The following is a 21,934-nucleotide window of genomic DNA, read 5'->3' as shown; positions in this document are numbered from 1 at the left end:
TATCTTCAGTAACCAGGTCATGATTTCTAGAAAGAGACATTGCTGTTGAGTTTCTCAAATTAATTTGTTTTTATGCTTTGAGCACCACAAGCTTAGTACCATCTAGCAGCATTATATTTGAGGGAAGGCGGACATCTCTGCAGTCTTTCTCCAACAATTGGCAACTCGCGCAATCTGTATTTGTAAATAGCGCCACAGGTACGTAGAAAAATATGTATCTTTGATTTCGGGGTGAATGCTCCCTTTAAAGTGTATTCGTGAAAGGTTGACATTTGCACATTTCATGTAGTATTCTAACACTGAAACACACCCGTTTCCACATGCATGAACTGTACACACTCCAATCACTTGAGGCTGACACATTTCCCCTCTCCTGTCAGGAAGAAATCCACAGTCCCAACAGACATGTTTTCACCTCACATGTATGTATAGGACTAGTTTAGTAGGAACATGCATGACGTACATAACATGCACATGAACACAGCGTCTTCACACCTTTAGATGTCAGCTGCAGTCAATGCACCAACCCTCTATCCTCTGCTGCACTGAGAGAGAAATTCACAGCTTTCAATTTGCACAAAGCTTTTGCTGTTTCTGCCTCCCACAGTATTCTCTTTCTCCCTTTGTAATTTATGTAGGTTTGTACATTTTGAAAAAAACTTTTCCCAAGTATGCAGTGAGACAAACAGTAAAGCATCTCATTGAATTAAGTGGATCTGCATGATTCAAGCAGGGTGGAAATTTAGTGACCAGCTGATGGAGGTTTGTCCAGTTGCAGGCGAAGCAAGAGGTTTTTTTTCACCCTGGCCTTCATTGTCCTGCTCCATCAAATTATGAGATCATCAAAACTGCTGCTGGTCATGAGATCCGAATAGAGCAGGACACTTTGTGCCCTCTGTCCTCATCAATTTACATACCAGCCGACTACATACCTCTGGAAATTAAACTCACTGAGGTGTGTGTTAAAGGAAAAGGATTTAAATGTGCATACTTTGAGAGTGGGTGTAGACTCCATGCTGTGTTCATCCCTGAAGAATACTGTTAAATTGTCTCCAGCCCACGGTATTTCCCCCTACTCCTTTTGTCTCTCTTCTCTCTTTCCTTCCTTTACACTGTGTTAAGTCAGCAGCCCCTTGGCACAGTTTCCCATCCCTTTTCTGTTTGTACTGTTAAATGCTCTTACCCGCTAGCCTCAGGTTACGCTTTCCTCTCTTTCTTCGTTCTTTTTCCCTACCAACACTCTCTCACCTTTCTTTGCTCTCTGTTCTTTAGGGCTTTCACACACTTTACAATGTCACAGACTGTTAATTTCATGCCAGAGAAATTTGCAAGATCGGACTGTAACTGGCACTTCACCAGTCAGTTGGTGTGTCATTGAGCCATAATGGCATAGGGTCAGCATGACTCAAAATTATGTTGTGTTGTTCAAGGTGGTTTTCCCCAGTGGCCAATGAAGCTTCTGTAGTTTGTGCCAATACAGCAGAGGAGAGTGAATACAGGCAAAACATCAGCAGAGTGTATGTCAGCCTAACAATATTTAAGCTTAAAAGATGTTATTTTTTATTGAAAAGATGTTGTGAAAAATGTGTTATTTTATATTTTTTACTGTAAACAAATGTTATAAAAAGACCAAATATCTGTCTCTTAAAAACTCTCAAATTCGTCAGCCTAACATAAGCATAGATGTGCACTAATAACTAGATACTGGACCCCAAGTTGTCGCCTATTTATTCTAATATTTGATTGTGTTTTTAATGTGCTACATGGTGAACTAGTGTCAAGGCAGTCTTTCAGTTTTCCCTCTTGTGTGATGATTACTACTACTGCTAGTATGGAGGGGTGTTTCCTCTCACACAGGTGCAGAACTTAAGTGCAGGTTGGCTGTCAGTTGTAGTCTCTGTGTTGTGTTTATGTGCAACTTTTTGGCCTGGACACAAACAATGTGAGGTGGTGCATCAGTAGGCCTTTGTCACCACTTTTTTTAATGTCAGTTTGATGTGTCTTGCTTTTAAAAAGCGATCACAAATGCATACTTTTTTGACACAATTGATTGAGGCCAATGGCAAGGAATAAGCTGTACCTGGCTTTGTTAGTGGGAACATTTTTTGTCTGTTTTGTCTGTTTTGGTCTTGTCATGGGATTTGCTGAAAATTAGAAAAATGTTGAATATCATCAGCCTTATCCTTTTAACACATGAAGACAAATTTCAGATTGTTACTATTATTAACTGTATAACAAGCAGGCAGGAAGTGAATCCTTCTTATGTATTTGTACACATGGTGCCTTCTATCACCTGCAGGGCTGCAGTCTTTCATCTCCTGTTGTTGTGTCTGTATTTTGTGCTGTGCAATCCTACCTTGTTGCTTTGTCTTCAAGTCTATTCCCTGTTCTGACAGCTAGCCAGCATTTATGCTTGGTCATGTTAAATGTCCTGCAATGTTACGACATGAAGTGTCATTCAGTGTGCTCATGGCCTTAGTCAGTATGCATGCCTGGTAATAAAGTGACAGGGGTGACAGGCTGTTAGATTTGCTGAGAAGAAAGACAGCCAGAGAGGGATGGAGGGACGGAGATGAAAAAGAAAGAGAGGCTCTTGTGGGAAAATGCTGAGCAGCTGAAAGGTCATGGCGCAGAGTGTTGGGTCCACAGTGTGTCTGAGAATGTGTCACAATAGCTAAAACTAAGCAAATGTCAACAGCCATCCCACTTTACTGCAATGACTTTAATTACTAAGAAAAGAAGGGACAGTTAGTACCAGTCACAGTCTCAAAATCAAATAAACAGTCTAGCCTAAGCTGTCTACTGAATTTCAAACACAACACTTGGCACACATATGTATGTAACTTTAATGTTGTTTTTTCAGTTTACTCTGAATTCTCAGACAGGGTCCATTTGAGTTCGCTTTCTGTCTGTACTTTATTACAAAGCCATTGCATCAGTTCTTCCTACCCAAATTTCAGCTTAGTTCTTAGGAGCGGACAAGCAATGAAACAAAATGATATTGGAATTTTGAGCAACTGCAACTGAGTGAACCCGCGTTTAGTTAGTTAGAAAGCATAGGAACAGAGTGGAGGAGAGATGAGTAAGAGGGGAAGAGTGTGCATATTGAATGTTTAAGTTCACCTTCTGGATCCCTCCCTTAATTAATATACATGGCTGGCTGCAAACACACACACACGCACACACACACTTTTCCTATCTCTCCTATGGGATTCCTTCATTTTCTGAGAGCAGGAGCCTCTTGAGCAACAGTAAGGCAAAAGCTGCTGTCTGACCAAAACCAGGATATCTTTTGACCAGATGTGTTGACATAAGCCCCTTTTACATTGCCTGTTCAAGGCAGGAATATCGTTCCCATATGTCACCTCACCGTTCAGTGTAAAAGTTACAATTGCAAAATGCAGGGACGTAGTTAACTCGTCTTTAGCCGGCAATGGAGTTAATAACAGTGCACAACTGAGGTCTGTGAAAAAGGGACACCCAGTAGGATGGGACTGTGGGCGGGATGGGTGTGATGTTTTGATGGTGTGTTATGCATGTGATCCACTGCAGGAGTTTTAAAAAGCAGCTGGCAGCAGTTAGCGGCTTTCAGCAGCCATAAATGTCCACAAATTGGGGAAGCAATGAGATTAATTTAAGCCACCTAGTAGAGGACCAGTTAAGCCATCACATAACAGGGAAGGTAAATGATTGACATGTTATGCCATTGTTAATGTTAATGAAGAAAGGGATGCATGTATGTCACACAAGAGGCAGACTCTATTTTGTTAATAGTCATGCCTATTTTTCCTCTGCAGTGCCGGCATGCTGTCTATAATCACACACAGGAGTGGCATGATGCTGCTGTCGTTTGATTCTGAGTAAAAATGCAAAGATGGTGTAAGAAGGGACTTCATAGCGTCCCTATAGTGCAATTGCTATAAAAAAAAGCTACAAATAGGGAAGTGCCCCCCTAAAATTTGCCGGCATGCCTTTTTTAGACTGATATGAAATCCTTAGACACACATAAATATGAAGGCACAAGGAATGAGATATTACACTGTTTACTCTGTCACCCCTGAGAGTCTCTGGAAATTGAATAATCCAGCAATCTGAATTCTGCACATTCCAGAGAGTAATTGCCATGAATGAGACATAGCAGGATGGATAGAGTGAGTAACAATGAAAGAAATAGAGAGGAGAGATCCAAGCGTGACCATTAGCTTAAAGATGGCCTGCTAGTCCTCATGAAAATGAGGAGAAGGAAGGGCAAAAAAATGATTCTCAGTCAAATAGCTTCTCTTAGCAACAAATTGTTAACTTGTGCACAAATAAGCATCTCACATCTTATTCTGTGCATGTATGTATGCTTCTTTGTATCCATAGACATGCATGTGCCACAATGACATGACCTCTGTAATTCACTCCCTGGAAGATTTCTCATAAATAACTAAACACTGTGCAAAATGTTACGCCTTAGGGAGATTCTCTATCTGGGTTTGGTTGTCATTGTCTGTGGGCTAAGAATAACTCCCTCTCTGAAGCACCATGTCTCCGCCTAAGAAGTTGTGCTGTTTTAGTGAAAATCATGCAGTTACAGTCTTCTTCAACAAAGGGGTGTGATGAAGTATTGTCCCTGTATGCCACATTTGTGTGATCATGTGCGTGCATACCACGGCTGTTTGAGTTGGCCATTAAACAACTGACTTGAACATACAGCCCGCGATGCCTCATGCTTTTGTTAAACCGACATATTGTTGCCTCTGGTGCTGCACCTGTTCTACATAGCAACAGGGAGACATAAATAAATATTAGGCTACTACATCATTTGTCCCATCTCCCCCTCTTTTGCACGTTCACACAATGTCCTCACAGTGTCTTCCTGTTACCCAAAAAAGGGTTTTGGAAGGGTCTGCCAAAGGGAATTCCAGGGTCACTGAAAGTTGCATTAGGAGGTAAAGAATGACCACGGCATAATTTATTTAGCATGGCTGGTTCATAGGTTGGTTGCTGTATTCCTGGGCCTGTGTGGCTTCGCGGTGGTAGCTGATGTCCTCTTGATCCACTCTACAGAATGGATCTATAGAGGAAAGAGCCACCTCTTTCTGCTGGGCTTTGGGTTTCCAGGCATGTGGCCTAACTGCATGGTAGTATTTTTTGCAAAATAGTGAATGAGGAGGTCTTATAACCCATTTTGTTTATGTAGCCATTATTTACACGCATTCTTACTTAATATAGGTTTAGGCTAAAATCATTGCTTCTTACTTGGTTGCCATTTCCACGTGAAAGGAGCAGCTGGTTCCACAAGTACTTAATCCCATCTGTATTCCCATTTTATATATTTTTGAAGCAAAATCCTCAATATTGACAGACGGCTCTAAATACTATAACACCCATGTTTTGGAGCAGTAGTTAACTTCACCCCTGAAGATTTTATGCTCACAGGCTTGTACCCTTGGCTGTAGGGATATTTCAGTCCCCAGATTATGCCACAGAACGAGCGATCCATACTTTGACTCTGCTCTCTGGTATATGCTGCAGACCCACACCTAGGGTGAGTCTGAGGGAGATGGAGGCAGCTGCCTGCAGAAAGGGAAGCTTTGCTTGTCCAAGCTCTAAAAATACATAATTCTCTGTCTTCTGCTTAGAAGTGGTGAACTTGCAGCTTGCAGCAACTTAATGCAATACAGGCTTTTGTTTGATATCTAGTTTCGGCAAAAAATGTTGTTGCAAATCTCTGATCCGTAGTTAGCACGCATTAGCTTGGAGGGCTAAATGAACTTGCTTACTATGTTACGTGAACATCTCTGTCTGCCTGAACTTCTCACCAAATCCTGTTCAAACTCTCACTCTATATGGGAAATTGGCATTGAACAGCAAATGTCAATTAAACTGACATAATTCAGGGTTGGGTACAGCTCTACATGGCAGCAAGTGTAAACCTAGTTAAGTAAAGAGGAGTGTTGTTGAGGTATTTTGGAAAAACAACTAGGTTGGCTGGAGCTGATGTGGAACTTTCTGTTGAAGTCCCGTTTTCAAATTGTGATAGCAAATATGGCAACATTTGTTTGTGAACATATTGATGCTACACCACCACAGCTCATCTCTGCTTACTTGTCATATGTTTTGTTGCTCTGAATGGTTGTAGGTCTATCTACAATTGTGTCCCGATCTGTTTTGGTCTATGGCTGTTGGTAATACCCCTTGGAAATTGAAAATGAACTGAGAGGTTGCAGACTAATTTGAATTTGCGATTTGGTCTGGCAATGTCAGGCTAGTGTTGTTTTTTTTACTGCAGAACCAAACTTGTGACTCAAAAGCCATTGAAAATACTTTTCAACATGGCCATAGGTTCTGCACAGATGTTGTTTACATTCAGGCTCTAGGAGCAGGTATACATACAGCACAGTTGTACAGCATGTGTAATGGGTTCTGTTTTTACAGGGTTGCATCTCCATTTCTTCACTTTCTATTGAGATGCAAGTGCAGTATCTTTTCTTTATTATGTAAGGTGTAACAGCACTGGCAAAGTCAAAACACAGCTCTGTTCTTCATGTACGGGAATAAGTACGCTTCTTAGCAAGACAGGATTATCAGGGTATAAAAGCAAATTGGCTGACATGAGTTTCCTTTTGCTTTGAAAAAAAAATCCTACAGAGTCACTTCTTCATTCTCTGTCTCCCTGAAATAATCTCTGATCCAGTCGAGCAGCGGGGTCCCCGGTACCTTGGCCCTGAGTCTCACGGGGCCAGGTAAGAGGCTAGTGGCTGCAAATGCCCTCTAAGCCGTATTAGCCCTGCTGGTTGCCCATGTGGCCCGCAGCGATAACAGCAATAACAGGAAAACACAAGCACCATCATTCAACCCCCCTCTCAAAAATAAATAAAAAAGAATTTAAGACGGAAAGCAGTCTCCCTCATGTTTTTGAACATTTCAGCTAAATCCCTCCACCTACCCAAAATGCACACACTCATTTACTTTGCAAAATACATCAGTTGCCATGGCTTAGTTAGCATATCTTTGATATGTATGTGTGTATTTGTTTGCTTTTTTCTTTCAATAATGAATATGTTCGTGTGTCTGTGCAGGTGACAACGGTGGACAGGTTCCAGGGTCAGCAGAATGACTACATCATCCTCTCACTGGTCCGCACCAAAGCTGTGGGACACCTGAGGTAATTACTTCAGTGCATGCCAAGCACAAAAACTCACCTGACCCAAAATAGACACGTTCAGCAGCTATCCTACTACAAAAAAATTTGTTTAATAAGATCTACACCTTAGATACGCATCCTCCAGGGAAACAACACAGCAAAAATGTAGGCTCTAAACTCACTTGAGACAGCTCTCAGGAGGCTTTCTCCTTTTTGTCATGTGTAGCTACTGAACAGAGTTTGCTAAAGGGAAAAGAAGACAGTAACACAGTGGCTGTCTTAAAGTATGTATGAGCTTAATTTTGAGGGGAGGGGGAAAGGATGCTTCAGGACAGGAACATGTCTGTGAAGCTGACTGTACTTTTTGTCCTGGATAAGAGACACTATTGTGCTCTGATGATTGGGGTGAGACTATCAAACAAAGAGCTCTGCTTTGATCAAAGGCATACCATAAAACAGTCATTAAGAGGCATGATGGTTAACCAAACTGCAGCAGTACTTTTTATGTCTTTTTGTTCCATGTCCCATTGCTTTTAGCTCAGCTGTATTCCCTCTCTGGCCTCTCTTATTAGTCTTCAGCTCCTTATCTCTCTGCTCCCTCTTTTCGTCACTCACACCTCCTTCCTCATTTCACTGAATTGATTTGTAGTGAAATAGCCTTTCACTTCTCAGCTGCCATGACACCCTGATGAGCTCTTTACACCTAATACGCTGTATGTTTTAATACCAGACAACTGAGGCTGAACTCTTTCACAGCACTTCAGTTTGCCATGTTAGCCTCTGGCTTTGATGTACGGTAGCTGCTGTTGGAATTGTACCGCTCAGAGCTTTATCACAGCTGTACTGCCAGGGCTTTTACATGCCCCCACACTGGACAGTCTGCAAATTGGAGCCCCAGTGCAAATAATAAGCCATTCCTTTTGTGGGGAAATGCATAGCTCGATAGCCCACCCTTGAGCATGGTCACTTTTAGAGAAAACACTCAAAAACTCTATTTTGTTCTTTTCTCATCTCACAGATAAAGCCATGAATTGATGCAGCTGTAGTGGTAGTTTATCTTGCTGGCAGCGTCTGCTCTCCTCTCGGTATCATTCCCTTGATCTTGTCTTACACTAGATATTGCACCCTGCCTTATACACATTCTCAGCCCACACTAAGTGGGGAGCTTGTCAAAGGTTGTCCCTATAACAGTGTGCAACAACTCTAGTTATAGTGAAGGGTATACAGTAGTAGTAGAGTTTCTATTCTCCTGGATAAGTACCTGGATCAAGGACATTGAACTTAAGGGTTTTGAAAACATAATTTTTCAATCAGCTTCTTACTATGAGAGTGAGAGAGAGAGAGAAAGAAATGAGCTACATGAACACTCAGTTGTTTTTTGTGAGTTTAAACTGTTTTAGTTGTTAAACATAGAAGTATTTGAATCAAAATTTGATGACAGTTGAGTGGATATTTGTTTTTATGCTGCCAGACGATTTTGAATCTAATCTGCTGAGTTCATGAGAAACATGAAACTTTCTTTCTTTTCCTTCATTTAAAACCCTTTCAAAATGAATTTTTAGATTGCGCTTCTTGTCTTTATGTTCCTATCATTGCATCAGTTTTTTTGTTGTTGTTTTTGCAAGTTAGGCTAATAACTTGATGACAGTACTCACTTTTTTTGTTAATTGTTGTTAAATGCCAGTTGTTTTTTTCCCCTTTTAATTCAAAGCCGATCGCTTTTTTTCTGCTGCATTTGACAAGGATTTGATTGCATGTTGGGGGGAGCAACCGCACTCCCCTTTTTGTTCAATAGCTGGTCTTAGATGTAACAACAAATCCTCTGCATCCCACTTCCACAGGGGAATATCTTGGTCTTCCAGACATTTTGTGCAGGTTCAGTTTCCAGTTCAGAGTATTTGGTCTTTTTCCTCTCATAAGATTCTTCAACAACATCTTTCTATGTTTCTAGCTTGGCTGTTGTGGACCATAGGGCCATGTCTGGCCAGAGAATTGGGGCCACAATGTCTTGGGGACACAAGTTTTGTTTTCTATGTCCATTTTCCAATCCTGAGCAGCCTGCAGAGTGCTTGCATCCTTTGATGCTATATGGTGCTCTGGAGGTTGGCCTGCTGGCACAAATGGTGTGAAGTGGACATTTACTGCCAGTGTTTTTTGGAAAGCATTTGTGGTGGTTCCTTCATGTTCCAAGGTTGATGGCAACAGTCTCAGAACTTCTTCATGCTATCAAGTGTGACACACTTGGGCAAGGCTTGTAGTGCAGTGCCATAGTGAGGTAGGTGCTTGGCAGAGGGAGCAAGCAGGGGTCTTTTCTGAACCACTGGTCCAGGTTCTTGGGTGTGGGTAGGAGGTCATAAGGGGTTCTGTGACAAAACTTGCTGAGATCCCTCAGCACATTCCATGGGTTTCATTTTTTCCAAGCTCTCCCAGTTAGTCCATTGGCCATGCTTGTTGTTTAGTTTCTCCTGTCTACTCACCTCCTTCACCACCTCTTCTGTACGGTCAAATACAACTTAAGCATAGTGGAAGTCCAAGCCGCTGTTTCATGTGTGTGCTGATTACTCTTTTAAACTTTTCCACTTTGCTGATGGGGATTTCATACACAGTTAAAGGCCACATGAGTCTTGGTAGTGTGCCAAAGTGGAAGCATACCAGCTTGAGTTTTCCTGGCGGCAAGGTCTTTTTTGATGGAGCTTTGTGCATGATGATGTCCTTTTGAAGTTGTTTGAAATGCTCTATTTTCTTGAGCTCAGCGTCATACCATTGACCCAAGCTCATCACTTCTGGAACATTTGGGGCAATTTTTTAGACAGCACTTTGATTGTGGGCTTGACCTTTGACAATGGAGAGCTTCTGCACTTGCTGGGCTTGATCTTCATCCTTGCCCATGTGATATTCCAATAAAGCTTTTTCCCGAGGTCTCTTGGTGCAGGGGACAGTTGTAGTCTGCATGGTTATGTTGTTTATACAGGCCTGTATTCACCAAGACCTATAACATGCTGTAATAAGTCAAATCTGTGCACTTCCCCTTTTATAACAGTAAATGTTTTGTTAATTCTTTTTCTCATAGGTTTTGACTTTATATTCATTCATATCTTGGTGTTATGGATGGTTGGCTAAATGGTTGAAAGAGCAATGGGTCATGGGAAATTCTAGAGCTGCTCTTTGTGTTTTTCCCATACTGGGATCGCTGTGGTGTACCACTAAGTCCTACCTCACTATACTCCTCTTGCGCTCTCCCTTCTTCCTGCATGTGTCCTCATGGCAATCTGCTGCCGTGACAACCACAGGGGACGCAGCTGACCATATGACAAGCTGACCCTTGCTTTGACAGGAGAAGCATTCCTGCTGATACACACAGGCACACTCACATGCGGGAGCACACTCTTTGACAGGGAAGCACAGATCCAGACACACTCTGACATGTACACACACATACACAAACACATGTGAGAACACACACGCAAACAGTATTCGTCCACTTTTCCCTGCCATGTCATAGCACAGCACAGGTGGGCATCTCTCAGTAGTGCCATGTCCACAGGGTATCATGCTTCGTGATTGGTTCATCTCTTCTAGAGCTCGGTGCTCATTGGTTGCAGGTTGTTGTAGATTGTCTCTGTGGAAATGTTGGGCTTTTAAGTTTCATTTACCGGCTGCACGTGCTCATTCACTCATAAACACAGCACAATGGTTTCTATAAGCCTTTTCTTTCCTTCTACATATTCATGGAACTCATCATGCATATTGCAAGGATTAATCCCCTTAATCTCATGAAGTGCACAGGTGGACATTTTCCACATTTTTTGGCTGCATTTCATCATACGTATGTGTTGATGTGTCTTGGTAAGTGTGTGCTTACACACATGGATGTGTATGTACTTCAAATCAAAGACTGTTCTCAGTATCAACAGAGCTGCTTAAATAAGCCAAACACTTCTTACCCCTCATATACTCTACCTCCTTCCGTGCTCTGTAGATTTCTATAAGCCAGTACGCATTTTACTCAGAGATTTACAGGCCAGCTGGTCATACTTTGCAAAGCTCCATTAGGTTGCACATCCAAACACCTAAAACACACAATACAAAGATTACAAAGATTTATTTCATACATATAGTACAAAGCATACCCCTTCCTTTTTATGGTTGGTTCATTTTGTGAAAGATTACATTTTTTTTGAAGATTTTTGAAGTTGTCCAAGAATATGTGCCTCTCTTTCACCAGGTGTAGTAAATTCAACTTTAATTATAACTGGAGAATATGTGGATGTGTACTATGAGATTACTTTTCTAAAATAAGGCATTGTATCTTAAATTTGTACTGTCAGATGCGGTATTAACATTTTTGCACATCTAATCCTAGTATTTTGTGTGTTATTTTGTTTTTTTAATCTGTTATCTGTTAAATTGTTATAAACAGAAGCACACTGAGCCTGATGTGTTACGTTGTTCTACTTGCTGTGAAAAACTCAAAATACAAGACAAAACGTAAAGACACATTTGCTTCCTTGCTTCTCTCTGGAATTATGTCCCCGACTGTCGCCACTTTCTGCCTGCGTCTTGCATTTGACACTGTGGCTACCTGAAGGGGCTGAGCTGTCTGACCTCTCTGTCTCCACACTGTCGCTCTGTCTCTCTTTCTCTCTCTGTCTGTGTTTACATTGCTCATCCTCTATTACATCCTACTCTTCACGACCATCATCAACATGAATATTACTGTCTGACCTGTCAGAAATAATACTGTGTGCTCCTTTCCTCTTGTTACAGATACATTTTTCCTGCAGGTTGTGCCAAATTTTCATCACAGGTCAAACAACTCTCTAGGGTTTTGATGGATGCAAAAAAAAAGAAGAAAAATTGCACCTGTTCCGAACTTCAATACCAGACAAAAGTCTTTAAACGTGATTAACACAACAGTCATATTTATTTTTAAATGTACAACAACTTCAGATGAAAACATACAGATTTGGTGTGTAAAGGCCTTTAAGCATGGTTTTTAGATGTTAAACATGGGTATATAGGCATTAAATCGTATTCCTCTAAACAGGTCATGTAAACACCCTCTCTGGCCACAACAGCAAGCCAAGCATTTTCCAGGAAATAACTCCTCTGTCTCTAAACTCTTAATTCTACAGGATGGCAAGAAAAAGTTACTTATCTGCCTTCTCTTGTACTCTTCCACCTTTCCCGCTCTATGCATGACTTGTTTATCCCTGCCCTTTGCCTTTCATTTCTTTATTTCTGTCGTAGCTTATTTACTCGGCCCCCTCACCTATTGCTGCTTATCCTTCACTAAACCTCTCTCCTCCTACTCAACACTCCTTTTTCCCTTCCTTTACAATCTTTTCTTGATCCTTCACTTTGATCCCTTTATTTGTTTTTGCCCCTACACATGATTTCGTCTCCTCTTACAATTTCACACTTTCCTCCCACTTCTCTCATTTTTTCTCCCCTTCTGTCAAAGCAATTTTCAACTTTGTGTTTTTTCTATCACTCCGCAGGGATGTGAGGCGTCTGGTGGTAGCCATGTCAAGAGCCAGGCTGGGTCTGTACATCTTTGCCCGCGTGTCGCTGTTCCAAAACTGCTTCGAGCTGACCCCTGTCTTTAATCAGCTCACTGCCAGACCATTGAAGCTTCACATCAGGCCGCACGAATACTACAGCCAGGAACAGCCCGTATGTAGACACACTCATGCACACACCGGTTTCTTATAGCATGATAGTCTTTTACTCCATTAGATTTGGCTGATAATACTAATTATTAGTAATATCATACCACTTTACTATATTATTTCATAAACATATTATCATTATTATTATTACTCAGGATATATGTGGTGCTACTTTAATATCAACACTGCACTTTTCTCTCTCCACAAACAAACCTCTCCAGAATGAGTAACCAAAACAGGCACACATGCATTACCCACATATACTCTACCTAATATAATCTAATACTAATAATATAATCTCTACTCCTGGACTCTTGTCAGGCACATCCTACATCATAACTGCTTCATGTTATTGTCTGTATGTAAGTTGTTTCTATGCATGTATGTATGTATGTATGTACGTCTGTCTATTGTGTTTGTCCTATTCACCTTTTACACCCAGGGCTGGAAATTAGCAGCAGCCACCAGCCACATGCTGGTAAAATATGCAAGTGGCTGCTAGATTTGCATCACTCACCAGCCAAAAAAAACCAATCGTAATTTATTGAGGGGCTGGTAGATTTTGGAATCCACCAGCCACAGTGGCAGGTGGACAAAAAAGTTAATTTCCAACCCTGTATACACCACTCAGTTTTGTGACATTATTTCACCAACACATGTAAGAAATTTAAAAAAGAAAAGAAAAAAAAGAAGAAGACTTTGCTGCTAGTTAAGCACTCAAGTTTCCCATTTGCCAATAAGCACCAACTTTATTCACATGTTCACATCAGACTGTGTCTGTCTAATCCCTGCGTCTTTATTTTGGTCCTCATTGGTCTCAACTCTTACTGCAGCTTTAACCATAAACCCTGGCCTGTTAACAGCATTCTGCAGGAGCCTTCTGCAAGCATGGGAAACACGGGCCTGGCTATAATTAACCCCCGAAGGTCAGAAGGCAAAACCACTCTCCCTAATCCCGCCAGGCCAGCATGAGACGACTGTTGTTTGGTCACTGTGTCTCACTGACTGGCATGTGTGGCAACAGGGGTGTCTAAAATACCCCATAGCCTCTGACACTTCCTCTGACTCTAGAGTGTTCATCCCCATGGGGGACGGCTCTTTTGGGCACACACATGCGGCCCCTGCTTATCCCGTCTATCTGGAGTCAGTAAACCCCTGCTGTTTACACGCAGATGCAGATTAAAAGTCGGATTTTTGTCTGGCAACAATTGACCGGAACTTTGACAGTCTACTTAACAGTGAGATTTAGGAGTAGTTGTAAAGATAAAGGATAACACTGCTGCTCCATATGGATGTATACACAGCACTGTTGGATACAACTGGACAGACGGTAAAGCTTAATGTGTAATCAGACTCAATCACAGGGAAACACATTAATGCCTTGATGTTTTTACTGATAGTTTTACAGCAATAAAACCACGCACAGTTGAGTTTTACTGTACTGAAGCCGTCAGTGCATCTACTCAATGCCCAAAGGGCCTCTCTGAGCATTATCACGGTTTTTATTAAATATTCCGCTCGCCTCATTCCTCCCTTTAGGCTGTAGGACTCTGTCTGCATACTAATATTGTCAAATTACAAACTCTGCATCCTCGACTCCTTTTGCTAGTACGCAAGTTGTGATCGCCAGAGGCAGTGAGTGAGAAATTTGCTGTCAATTAACAAGCAGTCACAGGCAAGTGATTTGTAGTTTCCCTGCACATTTGCATCAGATCCATAGTTTACCATGTGGCGCCTGAAAGACTGAGTGCCAACAAGATGGGTATACTTCTTCATTACCATTCCTTTCATATCACATCTTGGATCTTTGTTCTACTGATATTTTTTGTTTCTTCTCTCAGAGAGATGCCTCTGGTCAGCCAGACCAAATCATCAACAACATGCCAGAGATGACCAACCTGGTGTATAACATGTACATGCACATGATCCAGACCTCCCAGAAGTACAGACAGGTAAAACCTTTTATAAATATAATATTGAAAACTGTCAAGACAGGATATACAACTGTATCATTCCAAACAATCAGCAGTTCAGTACTGTTGCGGTGCCATGGGTGTATCATAGAAGAAAGGCTAATATTACCAAGGCTGCCACTGGTTTGCTATTTAGACCGGCATTTCTTCCTTCCTTTTGCTATCTGTGTGTTGCTGTTATTAAAAGCCCCTTCGCTATGGGAAACAACTGCCGAGCTAACAACCTACTCATAGAAAATGGCAAGTTTTAACTAAGACTCATCTGATGTGGATCCATATTCTGATACTGCCAGTAAGATTTGATTTGCTACATTTTTCAAAACATCTCCAGTCAGATAATACCTGGATACCAACGATGCTTTTTGCACCAGGGGTCTGATATGGGACTGTCTTGTCTCCTTGCTAGATCAGCAAATCTTTCCGATACATAGTGGAGATTTCCTTCAGAATTGTTACAGCATCCGGATTTTTGTTTTTTTCATACTACACGCGACATTTTGACCAAATCAATAAGTACTGCTGGTATGATAGGCAGTGCCACTTACAGCTAAATATTTAAAACTTGCATTTTAACAATTGAGAGGGTACAAACATTATACTTACAACTGTTTGTTTAACTTTCTTTCAGTCTTGTAACATTAAGCACTGAAGCAGTTCTAAAAGCTGTCACTGTCTCTCTACTGTCGCTAATTTACTATTTTTAAACTTAAATGCAGAACAGTAAATAGGTCATATGCAGGAGAGCTGTTGTGCATGTGAAGATTAAACAAGCCACAAAGCAAGCATTTTAAGAGTGGCGCTCAGGTGATTCTTACTCTACATTCACTGTCACACATTGTCTATTGTGCTAACTTAAAAAGGAGGACTGTGATATGATGGAGGGAGAAAAAGTTGAAAAAATACTTTGCTTTGATTGTATACTCTACATTGCCCTTAATATTGACTATTTCCCTGTAGAATGCACCAAGATTTGAAATGAGTAAATAATATTGATAATTATAAAATTTACATTTTTAACATTTTCTCTTTCCATGGCTTCTTAGCAGCAACAGCAGAAACTGGCTCTGCCCCCACAACAAACCAAGACAGATGCTGCGGTCGAGAAAGCACCAGTTAGCTCTGGGGAACCGCAGGAAGAAACCCCCATGGAGCAGGAAAGCCCAGAAGGAGACGCAAACTCAGAGCCAAACTTGGAGGACACCAGTGAAAAGGAAGAAAAGCAAGACACAGCGAGCCACGCTAAGATGCCAGAGCATCCTGGCAGGGACAGCGACAGTGATGGCGAAGACACTGGAGACGAGCAAAAGCAGTAGAGCATCGACATAAGGACTACTGTTTTATATAGGTCTCAGTAATTCAGCGGAGCAAGTGGACTGTCCTTAAAAGAAATTTAACTGGGACTTTTCTACTGAAAGGAGATCATGGCGGTAACGTCTCAGTCATTTTTTCTACAACATTCATTTTTGTAACCATCAGTAGTTTTTTTATTAAAAAAAAAGCAAATCTGCCATTGTCTGTGGTATGCTTAACTATATATGCACCCCACAGAGCTTGTAATACGCTTAAAGAGCTTCTAATCTATATCACTCTCACACGCAAACTCAGCCAGACAAATACAGTGTATAGTCAACATCTTTAAGCCTTGTTAAAATCTCTTTGTCATGATACTTCCATCCATTCATTTGCTTCCCTCCTCTGCTTTAAGCACAACTCAAATCTGATTGGCTCAGCCTATACCAGCTACACAAGCTGCGACTAAGCTGCATTTGTAGGTCAGTCACTTCACCCAAGGGCCAGTGTGCATGCTGGGGGATTTCAACTTGCCCTCTGGATGTACACAGTCACTCAACCAGCAAGCCTTAAATCCTCTACCATTCATAACTTTGTGTGGAGTACTAACAGGACAGTGCTCTGCTGGAAAACTACCATCAGCAGCACAGCATTACGTTTAAAGCTTGACAACCAAATTTAGAAATATTTGTTTCGACGTCAAAACTACCATTTAAAAGCCAAGGTCAAACCCAAGTCTTGATAATTAAAGCGTTAATACGCTCAAAATGAAGAGGTTAACACAGTCCAAAGCCCAGTGGGCAAAAACACAGACTGGAAATTCATTCATTATCATGCACCAGAGGTTGGTTGTTGTTACATCATACCTCAGGCAGGAGGAGAGAACAGGTCAGCTGCACAGCTGCTCTAGCCCGGGCCAGTCTAAAGACCTGATGGAGAACCATGTGTTGATAGATGTGGAGAGACATATTTTCTGCATTCAGTCAAGTGTGGAGCCATAGTGTCTATTTTTCTATCCTCAGAGAGCAGGGCACTCCGGGTCGAGGTTCCTCTGTGTATTTGGGAGTAGTGGGATATGCCTCTCTGTCAGCTGAGGAAAGGATTAGAAAGAGAGGCTAGATAAGGAAGATAATCCATGTCGGCTGAGGTTGCATGTACAAATTACTGACAGTTTTGGCATACCACTATACCACTATACCAAGACCACTATACTGTATCATATGATACTGAAATACTTAATGATTTGTTCCAAATCAATGAACATCACCACAACAGATGTTTATGGAGCCATCAATGTACAAGCACTTCTATCATATAAATCAACGGTAAGTCCTCCACAAACTCGTGATAGCAAGCATACTCTTTGAGTCACATGAATGTCTGCATTGTGTAACATCCTCCCTCTGCTGAGCTTTCCAGTTACTAACTTTCTGTTTTCTCCCAGCTGGCCTCTGGAGAGTTCAGTTGCCTGTGGTGCCTTGTTGTAGGAAATTAGAGCTAACTGGTGGGAAGTGGCTACTGCTGATCGCACATAACATCTCTGGAGGTCTCGAGCAGGATCTGGGAGACTAGAAGGAATAACTACAAGGGAGAAGTAGATCACGTCCTCCACAACCTTTCTCTGCTGAAGGTGAACATGTCTTTTATACTCACTCGACAGGTATTCATTAGGTTAATAGCTACTTTGCAAAGCTCGCACTTCTAACCTTTGCTATGGGCTGTCACAGAGACTAACAGCATGTAGTTAATGTACATTTGGTCATGAGCACAGATGCTATATTATTGTTCTTTTTTATACTGACTTAATTTGCCACATGAAAATGTATTAATATGTGTAACATCCTCCCTTGCTGAGCTTTCCAGTTACTAACTTTCTGTTTTAAAAAAAATAACAAAAAACTAGGGCTGTCACTATTAACGTGTTAATTGCAATGCAATTAAGGTGTGTACATAATGCTTTGTTTATGAATAGCCAGTGATCCCAGCAGACATTTCTGTCTTTTAGAGACTGAAACAGGCTGAGTTTTAAAACTGTCAGGAGGTTTGGCTCAGTGGGTAAATCAGGTAGTTAGTGCCTGATAAATTAGGACTTAGCTGACTGTCAGCCTGACTCGTATATCAGTTGAGTTTTTAACAGACGTCACTGCCAACACTGAGCTAAAGGAAAGTCGAAAACATATGTACTGTTATGAGGTTTGGTTTAGTGGGTAAATCAGGTGGTTAGTGTTCTTGAGGTTGCTGGTTCAAGTCTTGTCTGAAACAGGTACATTTTTAAGACTGAACTAAACCCAAAGCGAGCACAAAGGTAAAGGGAACGTCGAAAGCATTTTCAGTGTCAGGAGGTTTAGCTCAGTGGGTATATCAGGTTGTTAGTGTAGCCAAGGACTTAGTTGAGTATCAGCCTGACTCTTATATCAGTTGAGTTTTCGACAGTTGTCATTGCCAACACTAAGCTAAAGGGAACATTGAAAACATATGTACTGTCAGAAGGTTTGGTTTAGAGGGTAACTCAGGTGGTTAGTGTCCCTGAGGTTGCTGGTTCAAGTCTCCTCTGGTACATGTAAATTTTGAAGACTGACCTAAACCCAAAGCAAGCACAGAGGTAAAGGGGACGTCGAAAGCATTTTCAGTATCAGGTGGTTTGGCTCAGTGGATAAATCAGGTGATTAGTGTACCTGAGGTTGCTGTTTCAAGTCTTACCTGGGACATGTGACATTTGACTTTTATGGCATGAATACAATAAAATTTCGGCTGATATATGTGTCTGCTCTGCTTATATAAGTCATCAATGACGTACCTTGCAACGAACACTTAAAACAGTTAAAAAAACACAGTTGTCTCCTTGTCTCCTGAACTTCTATATACTGAATACTGAATTGTCCCTGCCAAAAACTTAGTTGACAGTCGACCTGACTCATATCAGTCAAGTTTTTGACAGAAGTCACTGCCGATACTGAGGTAAAGGGAACGTCGAAAACTTGTAAACTATCAGGAGGTTTAGCTCAGTGGGTAACTCATGTGGTTGGTCTCCCTGAGGTCGCTGGTTCAAGTCTTATCTGGGACAGGTGAATTTTGAAGACTGAGCTAAACCCATAGCAAGCACAGAGCTTAAGGGAACGTCAAATACATGAAGTTTGAATGAGAGAAAGGAAGTCGGGGGAAAAGACAAGAAGTTAAGTTAAGAGACAGGAAAGTCAGTCAAGTTACATGCAGTAGGGTTGTGAGACAGGAAGTTGAGGTGAGAAACAGGAAGTTGGGTTGAGAGATGGGAAGGTTAGTCAAGTTACAACAAGTTAAGATGAGAGACAGGAAGTTGAGTTGAGAGACAGGAAGTTGAGTGAAAGTAGAGGATGAGAGTATAAGAGGTGAAAAAACATATATAAGAAAGTTTTAGAAAGTATATAGGAAGGAATATATATAGGAATAGGAAGTCAGGAAAGTGTGACCCCCATATCAACAGAGCAGACAGATATATCATCCAATTTTTTATTTTATTTATGCCATTAAATATCATTTGGCTGTAGATTTATACAGTTTAGACACTCATTGTGATATTGCAGAACAAATTAAGGCACGTAAAGTTGATTTATATATCATTTTGGCTGATAAAACAGGTGAAGTGGTCCCGAAACAGGTAAAACCAGTATCGGCAGTGACGTCTGTCGAAATCAAGAAATATCGGCCTGACTCATATATCAGTCGAGTTTTCGAGTCGAGTCGAGTGTTTATCTCTGTATTTATTTCTATACATTTTCATATGATTTGTGTGCAAAAATATTAATTTATAGAGCAACTAGTGACTTAAGCCATCAAACAATTGTAATGGATTAAATGGTGCAATATTTCCTTCTGAATTAAGATAAAGTAGAAGTAGAAAATGGCATGATATTAAAATACTCAAAGTTATAACACCTGAAATTTAAACTCAAATACAGTACTTTAGTAGCTGTACTTAGTGACACTCCACCACTGGTGATAAATGTAACAGTACAACAACAAGATATTAGGGGTACAAGAGGATTAATTTAAGGGAAGTACAGCAAAAAGAGCTGATGTGTTGTGTTTGAGGTCAGAGTGCAGTTGTTTTTTCTTCTCTTCTTAATGTGCAGGCATTTCCCAAAAGCACGAGACCCACCGTGGGCCACGCTCGTGTTGAATGTGTCGCTTATTGTCCAACCCTACATGACAGCAGTGTCACAACAGGAAATTAGACATTATGTTGCCAAGACAGCCGTGCCCCGAGGAGGGAAGCATCTGACCATTGTGTCTTAAAGCTACAACAGGCTTAAGGAATCAGTGTGACTGCACACTACACTTTCGCACTCATAAAACCATCAGATCTATCATCTCAACTTCAAGGCTGGGCCTCTAGGCAGATATTTCTGCTGGAGTTAAAATGCAAAAAGCTCCTCCTGCATTTTTGGAAAAATAAAATTTCACTGCAGCAAAAGTCTCTAAACATATATAGATATGCACAAATCATTAGGTAAGATTCACACATTGCACAGTATCCAATTAGCAGTTTTTCATCGCGGATAATACAACAGGCATTTTTATAGCTCAAAATAGCAGCACATCATACTTCTGGCTGCCGTTATCAGTGCTGACAGATAAAGTAATGCTCATTACCAAAGTTATGCATGATCTCCACTGATCTGTTATTAGTGGGTGACTAATGTGCCAGTGTTGGTCCTCAACACCCTGTAAGTGGGTGGCCTCTTGATCTCACAAGGCAGAGAAGCCTGGTGGTTACTGCTTTAGGTTGCCAGTTTATCATGCTTTGTCAAGGCCACTACCTAATCCTGACATTCAGATCATCAACAGGGCACGTTTCAATCTGCTTAACTCCTATCATTGCTGAAGAAGTGCAAAAGCCCACAGGATGCTATTGTAGTGACTGACACACTGTTATTTGTGATCCTGACAGACTTCCTGACAGACTTTCCTCCCAAATTCCAATGATAAGTTACAGTAGAATGTCATAGGCTTTGCAATGCATGCATGACTTAAAATAGCTGCTCACATCTTCCTCTCTTCCTCCCAGACTAGGATGGCCGGTTGTGGGTCATGTTTCTGGGGCATCATCTGGCTCGTGGTTCTGTTCTGCTTCGGCTGGCCCCTCAGCGTCACCTTAGGGGGTCTCTACGGCCTTGTCAGCCCCCTCACTACCTGCCTCGGTCTGGACCGACTCTCTGATCTACTCCTGGAGGGGGCCAACCTGGGCCGGACCTGTGCCAATAACATGAGACATGGCAAGCCTTTGTGTTGAGATGCATCTGGAGCAATCAGGACCGAACAGTGGACCAGAGATCAGAGGCAAGATTTTTGCTTTTCTGCAGAGACACTGTTAGTATCAGTTTTATGTGGAAACATCCTCTATACAGTAAATACTTTAGCGAGCAAAAAGGTCCAGAAGGTTCAGAAAATGGATTCCACTTGTTCTGTTAACATGTAATTAACCACGGATTTTAAATTTGAATGGTTTTGTCAGGAAAGAAATAGGCTTTGTGTTCATGGTCTCTGTTTGCTGTTTAATTCACGATGGCACTGCATGGAATAGATAAGAATGAAAATGGCAATTTAACAATGGAAAAGCTTCAACTTGTAAATTACAATGCAAAGTTTTAATGAGATTAAATGGCTTTGAACTTGCCCTCTGTTCGTTGACTGACTTATTGTTCAGAGTTATTGGTGGAAATCCATGTTCTGAAATTTTAAGGTGAGGGTAAGTAGAGTAAAAGGTGAAGATATGAATGGATGGGTTTCTTGTTTATCTGCTTTTTTACCTATTTAGGAATTAAATAAATGTAAAGATTTTAATGCTTTTCTAATGTTTATTAAACACTTTTTAAATGCAGGTCACGCCC

General features: G+C 41.2%; 1 protein-coding gene across 1 annotated transcript in view; it reads left to right on the top strand.

Annotated features, from left to right (window-relative positions):
• Positions 1-21,720, top strand: part of aqr (aquarius intron-binding spliceosomal factor) — a 66,467-nt gene extending 44,747 nt beyond the window's left edge. Inside the window, exons 33-37 of the mRNA XM_042500764.2 lie at positions 7,068-7,153; positions 12,634-12,808; positions 14,646-14,756; positions 15,821-17,697; positions 21,112-21,720. Coding sequence (XP_042356698.2) covers positions 7,068-7,153; positions 12,634-12,808; positions 14,646-14,756; positions 15,821-16,090 — 642 coding nt within the window. The 3' untranslated portion in view covers positions 16,091-17,697; positions 21,112-21,720. The remainder of the gene's footprint in view (positions 1-7,067; positions 7,154-12,633; positions 12,809-14,645; positions 14,757-15,820; positions 17,698-21,111) is intronic.
• The last annotated feature ends 214 nt before the right edge of the window (positions 21,721-21,934 follow it).

This window comes from Plectropomus leopardus, chromosome 14, assembly GCF_026936395.1.
Source record: "Plectropomus leopardus strain MGB_pleo_1.0 chromosome 14, ASM2693639v1, whole genome shotgun sequence".
NCBI lineage: Eukaryota > Metazoa > Chordata > Actinopteri > Perciformes > Serranidae > Plectropomus > Plectropomus leopardus.
Note: the sequence above shows the minus strand (reverse complement) of the source record. Positions and strands in the feature narration are given on the sequence as shown.